Below are 15,524 nucleotides of genomic sequence, written 5' to 3' on the forward strand. Positions count from 1 at the left end.
CATGTCTATGTATCAGGCAGGGTTTTGCTTCTGTGTCTCTTCCTCTACAAATCCTCCCATATGTCACTACATCTAGGCTAAGTACCTTTCCGGTGTCTTCCGTAACATACATGCACTTACAGCCCAATAGTCCATTGCCCATTTACTTGCCGTTCCTTCCACTGTTCCTCCACAAAAGCAGAAACCGTCTTTATCTTTGTCAGTTCTCAGTACCCAGCACACTGTCTGATGCCCAGTGGCTACATACTTGATTCAGTCATTTATCGGTCCTGGATAAGGGCACTCTCGGCATGGTTCCACATTGTTGCAGTGGCGCTTCAGCCTAGAAATAGGACGTGAGAGAGAAATTGCTGATGAGTTTTCTTGAGCCTCTTTTCCCGGTTAGCCCCGTTTCTGTGAACTGCGGTACCTTGAGGATGTTCTCACTGTCTTCCTTCTCGGTTTGCAGGTGTGTTTCAAAGAAAGAGAGCTTTGCTCCTGGTACTCTGTACAAGCCCTTTGGGAACGAAGCGGCCGGGACTATGACTTTGTCCCAGTTCCAAACACTGCATGAGAAGGACCAGGAAACTGCTTCTCTCAGGGAACTGGGGCTCAATGAAACAGAAATCTTGATCTGGAAAAGCCATGTTTCAGGTGAAAAGGTGAGCAGGGCAATTTTTTTCCTGGACAGTGAAGAGCAATATCTCTACATTTGGCACCAAGAACCTTTTTATTTTTAGTTCTCACAAAACTGAGCTTTGTGTCTGAATCTTCTTTGGTTTCTATGACAGGGACCCTGGGAAAAGAGAGGCTATCCCTTGACTTATTGTCCACTGCATTGATAAATGTTCATTTCTGGGCCCTGATATCTTTTTTCTTAACTGGAGGCATCAGACCATGCCTTTCAGGGTGTGTCCTGTATGATATATGTCCTTTCATTTGTCTGGTTTCAGAGGTCAAGACTGAGGGCAACCCCTGAAGCAATACAGAACTGTCTTCAAGATATTGAAGAAAAGATCTCAGAGCGTCAACGCATTCTTTGCCTGCCACAGAGATTTTCGAAGAGCAAACAGCTGACCCGGCGAGAAATGGAAATAGAAAAGTCTTTATTTCAGGGAGCTGATCGTCACTCCTTCCTGAAGGCTCTTTATTACCAAGGTATGTGATCACCCCTGAACTTTGATACGTTCTTTCACTGAGAGAGAGATTTACCATCAGCGCATTGAATATGAAGTTAGTGAAGGGGTTGGGGAAAGACAAACTGTCACTACTCTTGAGGAGTATGTAGTCATGTGAGAGAGCAATATGTTCAGAGTTAGTTGCAATTTCATTGCTATTTGTAGACATGTGAATAAAATGCTGAGGGAACACAGAACATAGAGCATCTAAGTCTAGTTGGAGGAGTCGGGAGTTGACATGTGTACTAAGTCTTGATGGATTAAAGGGCATTTGTCAGGTTAACAAGGGGAAGAGGGCATTACAGATGATAGGGGACTAGGAGTAGGATTGTGAAAGGACCTGGTGTGTCTAGGGAACAGTGACAGGTTCAGTGTGGCAGGCAGTGTAGGACTGGAAGGGAACTACAGGGAATGACAGCGGGAAGGAAGATGAGGCTAGATTGTAAAAGGTCTTTAGACTACACTATAAATTAGAGCAAAATATATAGAGAAATGATCTGTGTCTTAACCGGAAAGAATGAATTTAGCAGATAAGTTTTGCTAGACACAATGGAAAGTGCACAGAAGTTGAAGATATGGTTCCTGACTTTGCACCAACTATAGTCTGGTTTGTGAGAAACGACATTTTAGTAACATTGCTAGATGCAGTTACGTGCTGTAGGAGTTCGGAGGGAAAGGCTGCTATGCTTAGCATGACTGAACAAGGCCTCCTAGAGGAGGGTAAGCGTTAAATATTCTTTTATATTATCTATTCTTTAGGAACCAGAGGAAAAGGCTTTTGTTTCAGCAGATGATGTGAGCATTATGACGTGTTTGGGGTTGTTGTGAGAGACAAAGTAGCTTAAATTTTTTACCTTTCTTTGGTGGGCAGTATAGACCTATACAGAGTTAGTTGTTTATTCAGTCAGTCAGTGTGTTCATGGTTAAAGGAGTAACATAAGAAAAGCAGTATTTAAAAATGATTAATCTGGAGACCAAGAAAAACAGGTTGGGCAAAAGGAAGTTTACAGTTGTTTATATAGAAAATAATACAATGACTAATAATACAAGAATAAACTTTTGCTTACCCGCAAGTGTAAACCTACTTTTGCCCCACTCTGTATGGTGGGAGAGGCAGAGGTAGAATAAGGGAAGTGATTTAGGGGATAATCCAGCCCTTTAGATGTGAAGCTGTGGACTAGAGCACTGGCAGTGGAATTGGGAAGAGGTGGGCATGTTGTATGAGAGATCAGAGGGAGAATTGGTAAAACCTGTTGACTGAGATTGAAGGAGGAGGGTCCATGGAGAGGAATGTGTCACAGGTCATCCATATGTTTTAAGGCCGTGTGACTTAATGGTCAAAATGAAGAAAGCTTCATTTCTTTCTGGGAAATTTTGAGGAAAGCGATGAGTTTGACTTTGAACATGTTGAATTTGTGAGACTGGCGTGATCATTAGTGCAGATGCTGAGGAGGCGGTTAGAAAGGCACCAGTGAAGCTCAGGAGAGAGGTCAGAGCTAGATCTATAGAACCGGGAATTTTCTCTGCTTTAAGGAGAGGGAAAGCCGTGAGAACGAATGAATGATTTGTTGGAGACCATAGACACGAAAGAGCAGTGGTGCGGGAAGGAAATGAAAAAAGCCTTTTGTAGAGAGACATAAGAACGTGGGTTCTGGAGGCAGACTCCTGGGAAAACTCTGGCTTCCCACTTACTAACTGTAAAGATTGTGGGCAAGTTACCATGCTATGCTTCAATTTCTTCGTTTGTAAAATGAGAATATTAATAGTAGCTATGTGGTAGGATTGTTAGGAGGATTAATACATGTAAATCCCTTAGAGCAGTGCCTGTATTTGGGGGTGGGCGGGTGGTGTATGAATCTGTTCTGTTTCCTATCTTTGAAACTGCTTGCTTTAAACCTTCACAGCATACCACAAAAAGACAAGTGCAGACAAGTACATGACCTCAATGAAGAGGAAGATAAAATTAGGCACAAAAGGCAAGTCGAGAGTTTTCTTACAGTGTTAGATTTAGGAATGTCACGTAGGGTCCCAGCCTTCTAAGTTGAGTGCTTATTTAATTCCATATCCAGTATATGACAATGTTTCTAGGAAATGATACGGAGCGAGCATATTATCCTGATGTAGAATATTAAAGAGAGGAGCTAGTACAAGTTGTAAAGCTTTTTTACATTTAGTGTTGTAGAGTTTTTACTCTATACCTTTAAGTTATTGTACAAGACATAAAACAACCGTAATGATTTTTAGATCCTATTTCAAAAGTAATTCTGAATATTTTCATTAATCAGTAAAGTATAACTATTAATGATGATGATGATGATATAATAGCTATATTTTATTTTTGAAATGAACTTACAATAAAATTGCCTGATTTTTTTTTGTGTGTGTGTACAATTCTGTGAATTGTGAATCATGTCAGTCAGGTAGATTTATGTAATCACCACCACAATCAGGATAGAGAACAGCTCCATCACCCTTAAACTTCCTCATACTGTCCATTGATAGTCATCTTCAACTTCATCCATGATCTCCGGCATTCACTGATCTGTTTTCCATCACTATAGTTTTGTCTTTTAGAGAAAGTCATAAAAGTGGAATCACAAGATGTGTAATCTTTTAAAAGTGGCTTCTTTCATTCAGCATAAATTCCTTTGAGATTCATCCAAGTTGTGTGTATCAGAAGCTCATTCATTTTGCTGAGTAGATCCATTGTACCGGATGTTCCCATTTGTTTATCCATTCACCCATTCAAGGATATTTGAGCTATTTTCAGGTTATGGTGATTATGAATAATACTGATATGAACATTCTTGTACAGGTTTTTGTATGAACATAAAATTTTTATTTCTCTAAGGTAAATATCTAGGAGTGGGATTACTGGGTCACATGGTAAGTGTTTGTTTAACTTTTAAGAAACTGCCAAACCATTTTTCAGACTGGCTGAATCATTTTGCATTCCCACCAGCAATGTATGAGAGTTCCAGTTGCTCTACATCTTTGTTGGCATTTGGTATTGTTGGTCTTTATTTTAGTTACTCTATTAGCTGTGAAGTGGTATCTCATTGCAGTTTTAATTTGCATTTCTTTAGTGGCTAATGGTGTTGAACATCTTTTCATATGCTTATTTGCCATCCTTATATATCCTGTTTGCTGAAGTGTCTGTTCAAATCTTTTGCTGTTTTTCCAATTGGGTTGTTTGCTTTCTTCCTGATGATTTTTGAGAGTTCTTTATATGTTCTGAACACAATTTGTTGGCTATCTGATTTGCAAATATTTTATTCCAGTGTGTAGCTTGTCTTTTCATTCTTTTAACACTATCTTTCGTAGAATAAATTTTTTATTGTGGTAAAATATTATCTAACTAAAATGAACTATTTTGACCATTTTTTAAGTGTTCAGTCTGTGGTGTTGAGTATATTCATTCACATTGTTGTGCAGTCATCCATATGCACAAGTTTTTCATCTTCCCAAACTGAAACTCTGTCCCCGTTCCACACTAACTCCCCATCCCCCTTCCCTCAGCCCCTAGTAACCACCATACTACTTCCTGTGTCTGTGAATTTGACTAGTTTGTCCTTTTGTGTCTGGCTTATTTCACTTAGCATAATGTCTGCAAGGTTATCCATGTTGTGACATGTGTTGGAATTTTCTTCCTTTTTAAGGCTGAATAATATTCCACTGTATGGAGACACCATGTTTTTCTAATCCACTTATCTGTCAGTAGACCCTGTGTTGCTTCTACCTTTTGTGAATAATGCTGCTGCGAACCTGGATGTACAAGTATCTGTTTGAGTTCCTGCTTTCAGCTCTTTTGGGTGTATACCCAGAAGCAGAATTGCTGGATCATATGGTAATTCTGTGTTTAATCTTTTGAGTAACCACCATACTGGTTTCCATTTTACATTTCCACCAGCAATGCAAAAGGATTTGAATTTTTCCATACCCTTGCCAACACTTCTATTATTTTTTATAATAGCCATCCTAATGTTTGTGAAGCGGTATTTCCTTGTGATTTTTATTGTGTTTCCCTAATGACTAGTGATGTTCAGCATCTTTTTTTGTACTTGTTTTGCCATTTGTATGTCTTTGGAGAAATGTCTATTTAAGTCCTTTGCTATTTTTAAATGGGTTTTATTTATTTGTTGTTGGGTTGTAGGAGTTCTTTATATATTCTGGATATTGATCCCTTATTAGATATATGATTTGCCAGTATTTTCTCCCACTCCTTGAGTTGTCTTTTTACTCTGTTGATAGTGTCATTTGATGTACAAAAGTTTTTATTTTTGATAAAGTCTATTTTCTCAGTTTTTTCTCTTTTTACCTGTGTTGTTGCTCTTATATCCAATAAATCACTGCCAAATCTAATTTCATAAAGCTTTGTCCTATATTCTGAGAGTTTTATAGTTTTAGCTCTTATATTTAGGTCTAGAGTCCATTTTGAATTTTTGTGTATGATATAAGAAAAGGGTCCAACTTTTTTTTTTTTTTGATTGATTTTAGAGCAAGGAAAGGAGAGAGACAGAAAGACAGAGAGATAGAAACATCAGTCTGTTCTTCTTTGCCCTGACTGGGGATTGAACCCACCACCTTGGCATATTGGAATGATACTCTAACCAACTGAGCTATCTGGCCAGAGCCCTACTTCACTTTTTAAATGTTGGTATTTAGTTTTTCCAGTACTACTTGTTGAAGAGACTGTCCTTCCCCAGTGAATGGACTTAGCACCCTGTCTGAGAATCATTTGATCATTAATGTGAGAGGTTCTCCATTCTATTCCACTGGTATGTATGTCTGTCTTTTTGCCATTGCCACACTATTTTAATTACTGTAGATTAGTAAACTTTGAAATTAGTATGTGCAAGACTTCCAACTTTGTTCTTCTTTTTCAAGATGTTTTTACTATTTGTGGTCCTTGAAATGCCATATGAATTTTAGGATGGCTTTTCCTACTGAATAACCAGTCATCAAAAAATGTCACAGGTGACATTAGAAAATACTTTGATATGAATAAAAACAAAACTTAACATATCATAACTTATGAAATACAGTAAAAGCAGAACTTAGGGGTTATTTAAAGGTGTAAATGCCCATATTAGTAAAGAAGAAAAATCTCAATTAGTAACCAGAACTTTTACATTAAGAAACTATAGTCTGACCAGGTGGTGTTGCAGTGGATAGCACATCAGCCTGGGACGTGGAGGACTCAGGTTTGAAACCCTGAGGTCGCTGGTTTGAATGTGAGCTCATCCTGCTTGAGCGTGAGGTCACTGGCTTGAGTGTGGGTGGGATTGTAGATATGATCCCATGGTCACTGGCTTAAAACCCAAGGTCGCTGGCTTGAGCCCAAGGTCGCTGGCTTGAGCAAGGAGTCACTGGCTCAGCTGAAGCTGCTGGCCCTCCCCCCCCCCCCCCATCAAGGCATGTATGAGAAGCAATCAATGAACAACTAAAGTACTGCAACAACAAGTTAATGCTTCTTATCTCTCTCCCTTCCTGTCTGTCCCTGTCTTTCTCTGTCTCTGTCTCTCTTAAAAAAATGTGAAAAAGAAAAAGAAACTATAAAAATTAGTCCAAGCCCATAAAATATACAATACCAAGAGTGAACCGGACTGTAAATTATAGACTGGGTAATTCTGATGTGTCAATGTAAATTCATTTTTTGTAACAATGTGCCATTCTGATGGGAGATACTAATAATGGGGAGGGCTCTGCATGTGTGGGGACGGAGGACTGTGTGGGAAATCTCTACACCTTCAGTTGTGCTGGGAACGTATAAATGCTCTAAGAAAGTAAAGTCTTAATAAAATAAAAAGGAAACTACAAAAGGAAGAGCAAACTAAATCCACCTCAAGCTAAAGGAAGGAAATAAAGATTAGAGCCAGAGTAAATGAAATAGAAAATTGAAAAAATAGAGAACAACAACAACAACAAAAGTTGGTTCTTTGGAAAGAGCAACAAAATTCATAATCCTTTGTTAGACTTACCAAGAAAAAAAGAGAGAAGACTCAAAAAAAATTCTTATACCCTGCTCTACTTGAATTCCTTTTTTTCGTTGAGTATCTCTTTTCCATCCTTTCAGTGTTAACATTTTTTTAAAAAAATCTAAATTGTAGACAGCAAATGGACCATGTTTTCTTTTGAATTCATTCTCTAGTTGAGTAGAGTGCTTAGTTCCTTTATATTTGTTTTAATTGGAGTTAGTTGATAAAGTAGGCTTTACAAAATCTACCCTTTTGCTATTTGTTTTTTGTGTGTGTTGTATCTTTTTTGTTCCTCTCTTACTCCATTTATTCTTTAATGTTAAATAGGTATTTTCAGTATATCATTTTAATTAACTTGTTGCTTTTACTATTTTTAAAGTTATTCTCTTAATAGTTGCCCCGAGGGTTATAATTAACATCTTAGCTTAAACAAATTCGATTCTATTAATACCAACTTAATTTCAATAATATTCAAAAACCTTGCTTCTGTTTAGGTCTGTTCTCTTCTTCCTCCTTTGTACTATTATTGTCATACAAATTATGTCTTTATAGACTTTAAGCTCCTCAGCAGTTTTATAATTATTGCTTTATGCTGTTATCTTATTAAGTCAAATAGGAACAGAAAAAGAGCCACCAAAATGAAAAGACTTATACTGTATTTTATATTTACCTATGTAGTCAAATTTAGTAATTTTCTTTCTTTTTGTGGATTTGGATTACTGTATAGTGTCCTTTTATTTCAGCTTGAAGAACTCCCTGTAGTTTTTTTCAGAGGTCAGCTCTTTTAGTAATGACATCTCTGAGTTTGTGTTTATCTTGCAATGTTTTAATTTATTCTTTAGTTTTAAAATACAGTGGGGTTTTTGTTGTTGTTGTTGTTGTTGTGTTTGTTTTTTGCCAGACACTGAATTTTTGGTTGGAAATCTTTTTCTTTCAACACATCAAGTATGTCATCTCACTACCTTTTGGTCCATGTAGTTTCTGTTGAGAAGTCATCTGTTAATCTTAGGACCCCTTGTCCATGAGGAATCTCTTCTCTCTTGCTGCTTTCAGGATTCATTCTTCATCTTTCTCTTTTGACAATTTGGCTACATGGCTAAGTGTCTCTTTGGACAGACTACAAGTAGACCTCTTTGAATTTATCTTACGTGAAGTCTTCAGAGGGTCAGTGATATGTAGATCAATGTTTTTCATCAATTTGGGGAAGCTTTCAGCCATTAATTCTTCAAATATTCCTTTGGCCCTCCCTCTTCTTCTGGTATGCTCAATGGTTTCCCACAGGTCTCTGAGTCTCTTGTTATTTTTTCTTCATTATTTTTTTCTTTCTGCTACTCAGATTAGTCCTCCTCTGCTGAGATAGACAACATATCCCAAAGTTTGCCGATTTTTCTGTCAGCTCAGATCTTCTATTGAGCCCCTCCAGTATATATATTTTTTAAATTTCAGTTATTGTACTTTTCAATTTCAGAATTTCTATTAGGTTCTTTATTATAATTTCTCTCTTTATTTTTATTCCCTTTTTGGTAAGGCATTTTGAAACTTTCTTTTAGTTCTTTTTACATGATTTCCTTTAATTATTTGAAGAACTTATAATAACTGATTTAAAGTTTTGTCTGAGAAGTCAAATGTGCTTTCTCAGGATAGCTTCCATCAATTTCCTGTATATGGGCCATACTTTCCCCCTTTTCCAACATCTTCGTCTTAGCTCAAGCTGCTGTAGCAAAGTACCATAGACTGAGTAACTTATAAATAGCACAGGTTTATTTCTCACAGTTCTAGAGACTAGCAGTCTCAGATTAGGATTAGAGAATGAGCAGGGTCTGGTGAGAGCTGTCTTCTGGATTGCAGCCTGCGGACTTCTTGATGGATCCTCACATGGCAGAGAGCAGAGAGAAGTAGCAAGCTCTCTGATGACTCTGACAAGGGCAATAATCCCGTTCATGATGGTTCACCCTCATGACCTCATCTAATCCTAATTACTTCTCAAAGGACCCCACCCGATAATATTATCACATTGAGTATAGGATTTACAAATTTGGTAGGGAGATACAAACATTTAGTTTGTTTCAGTCTTGTAATTTTTTATTGCAAATTAGATTTTTAAAATAATATAATGTGACAACTCTGAAAATCAGTCAACCCACCCCAGGGTATTTTGTGGTTGCTATTTATTTATTTAATAACTGTACTGGACCAGTTCTTTAAATTTTGAATTGTTTCCCGTGTACAGCCACCAAAGTGTCTGTTTAGTTATCATAGTGGTCTGCTAATGACTAAAGAGAGTTTTCCTTAAATGCCTTTAATCAGAAAACCGACCAGCCTTTGCCAATGGGGTGTGTGTGTGTGTCTGTCTGTCTGTCTGTGTCTGTGTGTTTGGTTACCCTTTCAGTGCCCAGGCAGGTAGTTTGCAACTGTTCCTTAGACTTTACTTTTTGCTTCTGAAGAGCCTCAGGTCAGTCAGAAGTGAGACATCAGTGAGTCCTCAGGCCCTAACTTTCCTAGGCATGCACATAGTCCTGCACGTGTTTATGACCTTCTAGAGTCTTAGGAATGTGTCTGAACTTTTCAGAATTTTCTGTGGGCATCTCAATCTCTATTATTATTTCATTTTTAAATTGTGGTAAGAACTTCATATGAGATTTACCTGTTAACAAATTTTAAGTGTACAATACAGTATTCTTAACTGTAGGTATTAATGTTGTACAGAAGATCTCTGGCACTTCATCATCTTGTATAACTGAGAATTAATGAGTACTTAATAGTAACTCCCGATGTTTCCCTTCCCACCCCTCGCAACCACCATTATACTCTGTGTCTCTGTATTATCTATCTCGTGTAAGTTGTATCATGCAGTACTGGTTTCTTTTTGACTGGCTTATTTCATTGAGCATAATGGCCTTAAGGTTCATCTGTGTTGTCACATAGGTGGATTTGCTTCTTTTTTAAAGGTTGAATAATACCCAGTGCATGTATATACTACATTTTCTTTCTTCATCCATCTATGGACATTAGGTTATTTCTACATCTTGGCTATTGTGATTATATGAATGAGATTTCTCTTAAGAGTCTCTGATTTCAAGTCTTTCAGATAAATGACTTTATTTAATTGCTTAACACATGGTACTTCTAGTTTCACTCTTGTGTAGAACTTCCATACTGTTTACTGTAGCAGCCACTCCATTTGACATTCCCGCCAGAAATGGACACGTGTTCCAATTTTTCCAGACTCTTGCCAACACTTTTGTTAATAGTCATACTATAATCTCATTGTGATTTTGATTTGCATTTCCCTGATGATTAATGATGATGAACACCTTTTCATGTAGCTAGTGACTATTTATGTCTTCTATGAAGAAATGTCATTCAAATACTTTGCCCATTTTTTAATCAGGTTTTGTTTTTATGCCATTGAGTTGTAGGAGTTCCCTATATGTTATGGATGTTAACCCCTTATATCAGGTAAATGGTTTCTAAATATTTTACCCCGTACTGTAGGTTGCCTTTTTACTCTATTACTTGTCTCTTTTGCTATCCAGAAGCTTTTTTGTTTAATTTTAGTCTTACCTCTTTTTGCTTCTGTTGCCTGTGCTTTGGGGCTTATATCCAAGAAATCACTGTCAGTACCTGTGTCAAGAGGCCTTTCCCCTATGCTTTTGTCCAGGAGTTTTAGCGTTTCAGGTCTTATTTTGAAGTCTTTCATCCATTTTGAATTGGTTTTGCCTAGTGGTGTAAGATAGGGATCCGATTGTATTCTTTCATGTGTAGCTACCCAGTTTTCCCAGCACCATTTGTCGAAAGGACTAGCCTTTCCCCATTGTGTATTCCTGGCACCCTTGTCAAAGATCAGTTGACCATATATGTGTGCTTCATTTCTGGACTCTGTTCTCTTCCGCTGATCTTTATGTCTGTCTTTAAGCCAGTAGTCATCTGTTTTAATTGCTGCATCTTTATAGTATTTTTTGAAATGAGAAAGTATGATGCTCATCGCCTATGTTTCCTTTAAGTTTTTTGTCAGATGCTTGTTAGCCACAACAAGTAATGCCGTCTCAAGCAGCTGCAATTCTAAGCAATCCCCATTGCTTGGATTTGACAGATGCTCTAGGGATGGGATGTTATCATAGAGTGATTTATGAAGCAAGTCAAAAACAAACCCTCAGAATATAGCTTTGCACTGACGTGCTAGGCAGGTCAGACATTGACCTTTCTCTCAGGATGGGGCTTCAGGAAGCTCCAGAACTGCTCTGTGTCCTCTAGCATTGGTTAGTCTGGTCTTTGTTTTTCTGTTTGCTTGTTTTTCTTGTTTTTTGGGGTTTTTTTTTTTGCAACTGCCATAGTTGTGAATTATTGGTTTACAAAGCTACTGCAAAGCTGGAGATTATGGAAATTACGGAAAGTTGAAATCCAACAAATCTTCATATTCTTACCAAGATTCAGCTGTTTTTTCCGTTGATTAACTGTTCCTCATGTTGTCGCAGGCCTTTACGTAATATCCAGATTTATCAGAAGTTTGATTTTGACAATTTTTGCAAGTGTTTGTTTTGCTTTTATGGAGCAGCAGATTTTCCTAGGTCCTTACTTAACATTCAGAATTATTTTCTCTCCGTTTTTACTTTTATCCTATCTATATTATTATATTTGAAAGTGGGTTTTGTATTTTAATAAAAGTAAGTTTCCAAAAGAGAAGTAAGTTTCTTATACAATGTAGCTGGGTCATTTTTTCTCACTTCTTTATTGAGTTATCATTTACATACCATAAAGCTCACTCATTTTAAAGGTACAATTCAGCGATTTGTAGTAAATGTACAGGGTTAGTCAACCATCCCCACAATCCAGTTTTAGGACACTTCTACCACCCCAGAGATGGTTCTCAGTCCCTGTTTCCTCTCCCAACCTGGACAGCCACTGATCTACTATCTGTCCTTATGGATTTGCCTATTCTGAACATTTCATATAAATGGAATCATATACTGTAATATGTGCCCTTCTTTAATGTAACACAATGTTTTAATTATGTTTAGAACTAGTACTTGTCCTATGACTGAAGGCTTTCCCAGGACTGAGAGATTTTGTGTGCAAGCTGAGGATATCTTCAACAGTCAGCCAGCCAGTTTACAATTTCATCTTAGCCTTCACTTCCTGTTTGCTCAGAGACTCAAGATTAGTGAGGAGTGAGAGCTTAGGGCTTTTTCAGGTCTTTCCTGAGAACTCACAAAGCTCTGGCCATGTGGACAGCCCTGTTATGCATGTGTGTGGCCTTCTAGTTTCCTAGAAATAATATTGGAGGTTTTCAGAGCTCCCTAAGGATATTTAATTTTCCAGGATTTCTTTTTCAGCTTTTTGGTTAACCTATTGTTTGCCCCAACTTTGCCACCTCAGATAGCTGTAAAATTCAACTGCCACTGATTGTTTTTGACAAAAGTTGTGGGGGAAAGGCTGTTGGCATTGGGTGAGCTTTAAGTCAGGTCAGATAAAAACAGCATTGCCTCGCCCTGGCCGATTGACTCAGTGGTAGAGCGTCACCCACTGTGTGGAAGAGCTGGGTTCAATTCCTGGTTAGGGCACATAGGAGAAGCAACCATCTGCTTTTCCATCCCTCCCTCTCCCCTTCTCTCCCTCCCTCTTTCTCTCCCTTCCTCCCTCTCTCCCTCCCTCTGTCCCTTCCTCCTTCTCTCCCTCTCTCCCTCTTCCCTTCCCACAGCCATGGCTCAAGATTGGTTCAAGTGGCCCTGGGTACTGAGGATGGCTCCATGGCCTCGTCTCAGGTGCTGAAGTGCCTCAGTTCAAGCATGGCCCCAGATGGGCAGAGCATTGCCAGGTAGGGACCTTGCCAGATGGATCCTGGTTGGGGCACATGCGAGAATCTCTCTGCCTCCCCGCCTCTCACTTAGTAATAATAATTTAAAAAACAAAAACGAACAGCATTGCCTCTGGAGTCATTTGACAGGTGAAGAAATGAAAACTCTGAGAATAGTACATTGAGGGAGCTTCAACCCTGTTCTTCCTTCTTCAGTGTCTGCCATGCTGCTGCTTTTCACTGGGATTTGGGGTGGTTGGTTTTCAAGGTTACCACAAACCTGAGAGAAAAGGGGGAGAAAGGACACGTTGAAATGCCACAAATCTTACTGTTCTTACTGAGATTCAGCTCAGTAATAAATGTTCTTGAGTAAATGTTCCCCAGGTTGCTGCTAGCCTTTGGATAATAAGTTCCAGAGTTCTGAAAACATTGATTCTGCTTGTTTCTGCCAGTATTATCATTGCTTTTATGGAGAAGAGAATTTGGGAGGTCCTTGCCCTGCCATTTTCCCTGATGTCACCTCTTTTGATGGCATCTTTTGAAGCTTGAAAGTTTTGTGATTTTGATGAAGTCTTCTAAATTTCTAATTTATTTTATGATTTCTGCTTTTGGCCTGTTAACAAAGATTTCTTTCTAACTCAAGATCAGAAAGATTTTTCTCATATGTCTTCTAAGCAGGTTTATACTTTTAGCTCATACATTTAGTTCTATGAACCACTTTCATTTTCTGCATGATATGTATGGTGTGAGATTTGGGTTACATTAATTTCTGCATTTGGATGTCCAATTGTCCTGACACCTTTAGTTGAAAAGACTATTATTTTCCAATTAAATTTTTTCCTTTTACTCTTTCTGTTTACTTTATAGCAGTCTGATTATACTGTGTCTGGGCTTGGGTTCTTTGTGATTTCAAATTCTGGGCTTTTACCTATTTTACCTGCTACTAAGTAGTTTTCATGGTCTTAGCATACTCCACACATTGTCTCTAGGTTTTATCATGTATTCGGTGAGAGTATACACAGGGCACAGTGCGCTGACTTCATCTTACTCAGAAACAGAAGTCCTAATAGCTAATAGTTTTTGAGGGCTTATTTGTGCCAGTCCTTGTGCTAAGCATTTTGCACATTAACTTATTTAAACCTTACAATAGCCTGACAAGATAGTAGTAGTATTATACCTATTTTACAGATAACAAAATTAAGCTTCTGAGGGGATAAATAACATTCTAAAAGCTAGTTATTAAGTGGCCATGCTAGAACTTAAATCTGGGTCTGTTCTTATGTGTAAATCTGTGATACTGGTCATGGCACTTGTATATGTGATTTGTAAAGTATTTTGGTTGGTTAAATGTGATTTTACTATATCTTGAGATAGTTATTTTTGGGTGGTAACACATTTACTGTTGTTTCTAACCTTAAATTAGTGGGAAAATAATGTACCGGTATATTATCTCTAGAAATATACATCCTCTGAAATCCTAAACTCCAATATATTAATGTGACCGCAACCTTTTTCTAATCCTGGCTCTCAGAACTCTCTTAACACCATTATACAATTTCTTCAATTCTACTCAAGTCTCCAATTCCTTAACCTTTTTCTTTTCTCCCAATAGGCCATTCCCTGCTTGTCTCCTTTTCCTTCCCACGTCTCACTTAGACGCTGCTACCACCCATTATTTACCCATGTTCTTGCCAATGAATCATTATCCTTGCTTTCTTGCCTATGAATCATAGCCACCCAGCAAAACATCAACTCTGAATCAATCCAACTAATTGCCTTCTTTATACCTTTATGCTGGATCCCATTCCTCTTCTCTCCCACTGGCACCTCAATCAGTTACCTTTTCAAGATTTTAATGTGATTTGTATTATTTGCCAGGTTCCATGGTGTACATATTTCTACCATGAGCTATCTTTTAAAAATGATGTTTATCAGGCCTAGCTATAGATGGTTCGGTTTGTTAGAGCATCATCCCGAAGTGCAGAGGTGGCAGGTTTAATCCCAGTCAGGCACATACAGAAACAGCTCGATGTTCCTGACTCCCTTTCTCACTCTCTTCCTCTCTTGCTAAAAATCAGTCAGTCAATAAAAATAAATAAAAAATAAGTTATATTTAAAAATGCTCTTCAATTGTTATAGCTACCTGAGCAAATAATACATTTAAATTCTCTCCCATTACTGTATACTATTAAGTAACAATTGGTTTTAAAAATGAAATGTAAAACTTGAAGCCCTTTTAAAGAAGATAGAATTAAGTACATATGTTAATATTTTTGATAACCACATGGGGAAATGTTTTTTTCGAATATTTAATGAAAATTTTCAAAGACACAGAGAAGCTGAGAGTTTTATCACAAACATCTTATACCACTGACTAGATTCTACCATTAATATTTTACTTTATCACATATCTGTCTTTTCCTCTATCAGTCTCTTATTTTATTAATATATTTAAAATAGTGGAAATATATGTTCCCTCTAAATAACTTCAATATGCATATTGTTAGTTAAAATTAAGCATTTTACATTTTTAAAAAAATTTGTTTGCAACAAAATGCATAAATCTTAAGTGTTTATTTCTTGTCTTTTTTTCTT

The 15,524-nt window shown here is 37.5% G+C and overlaps 1 protein-coding gene across 3 annotated transcripts in view; it reads left to right on the forward strand.

The window, feature by feature from the left end:
* Positions 1 to 15,524, forward strand: part of RBM41 (RNA binding motif protein 41) — a 62,826-nt gene that overhangs the window by 9,268 nt on the left and 38,034 nt on the right. For 2 of the 3 annotated variants that reach the window (XM_066249930.1, XM_066249932.1), the window contains 3 exons: positions 449 to 641; positions 933 to 1,137; positions 3,062 to 3,133. In XM_066249930.1, coding sequence (XP_066106027.1) covers positions 449 to 641; positions 933 to 1,137; positions 3,062 to 3,133 — 470 coding nt within the window. The remainder of the gene's footprint in view (positions 1 to 448; positions 642 to 932; positions 1,138 to 3,061; positions 3,134 to 15,524) is intronic. The other variant, XM_066249931.1, reaches the window with a different exon arrangement.

Source organism: Saccopteryx bilineata, chromosome X, assembly GCF_036850765.1.
Source record: "Saccopteryx bilineata isolate mSacBil1 chromosome X, mSacBil1_pri_phased_curated, whole genome shotgun sequence".
NCBI classification, from domain to species: Eukaryota; Metazoa; Chordata; class Mammalia; order Chiroptera; family Emballonuridae; genus Saccopteryx; species Saccopteryx bilineata.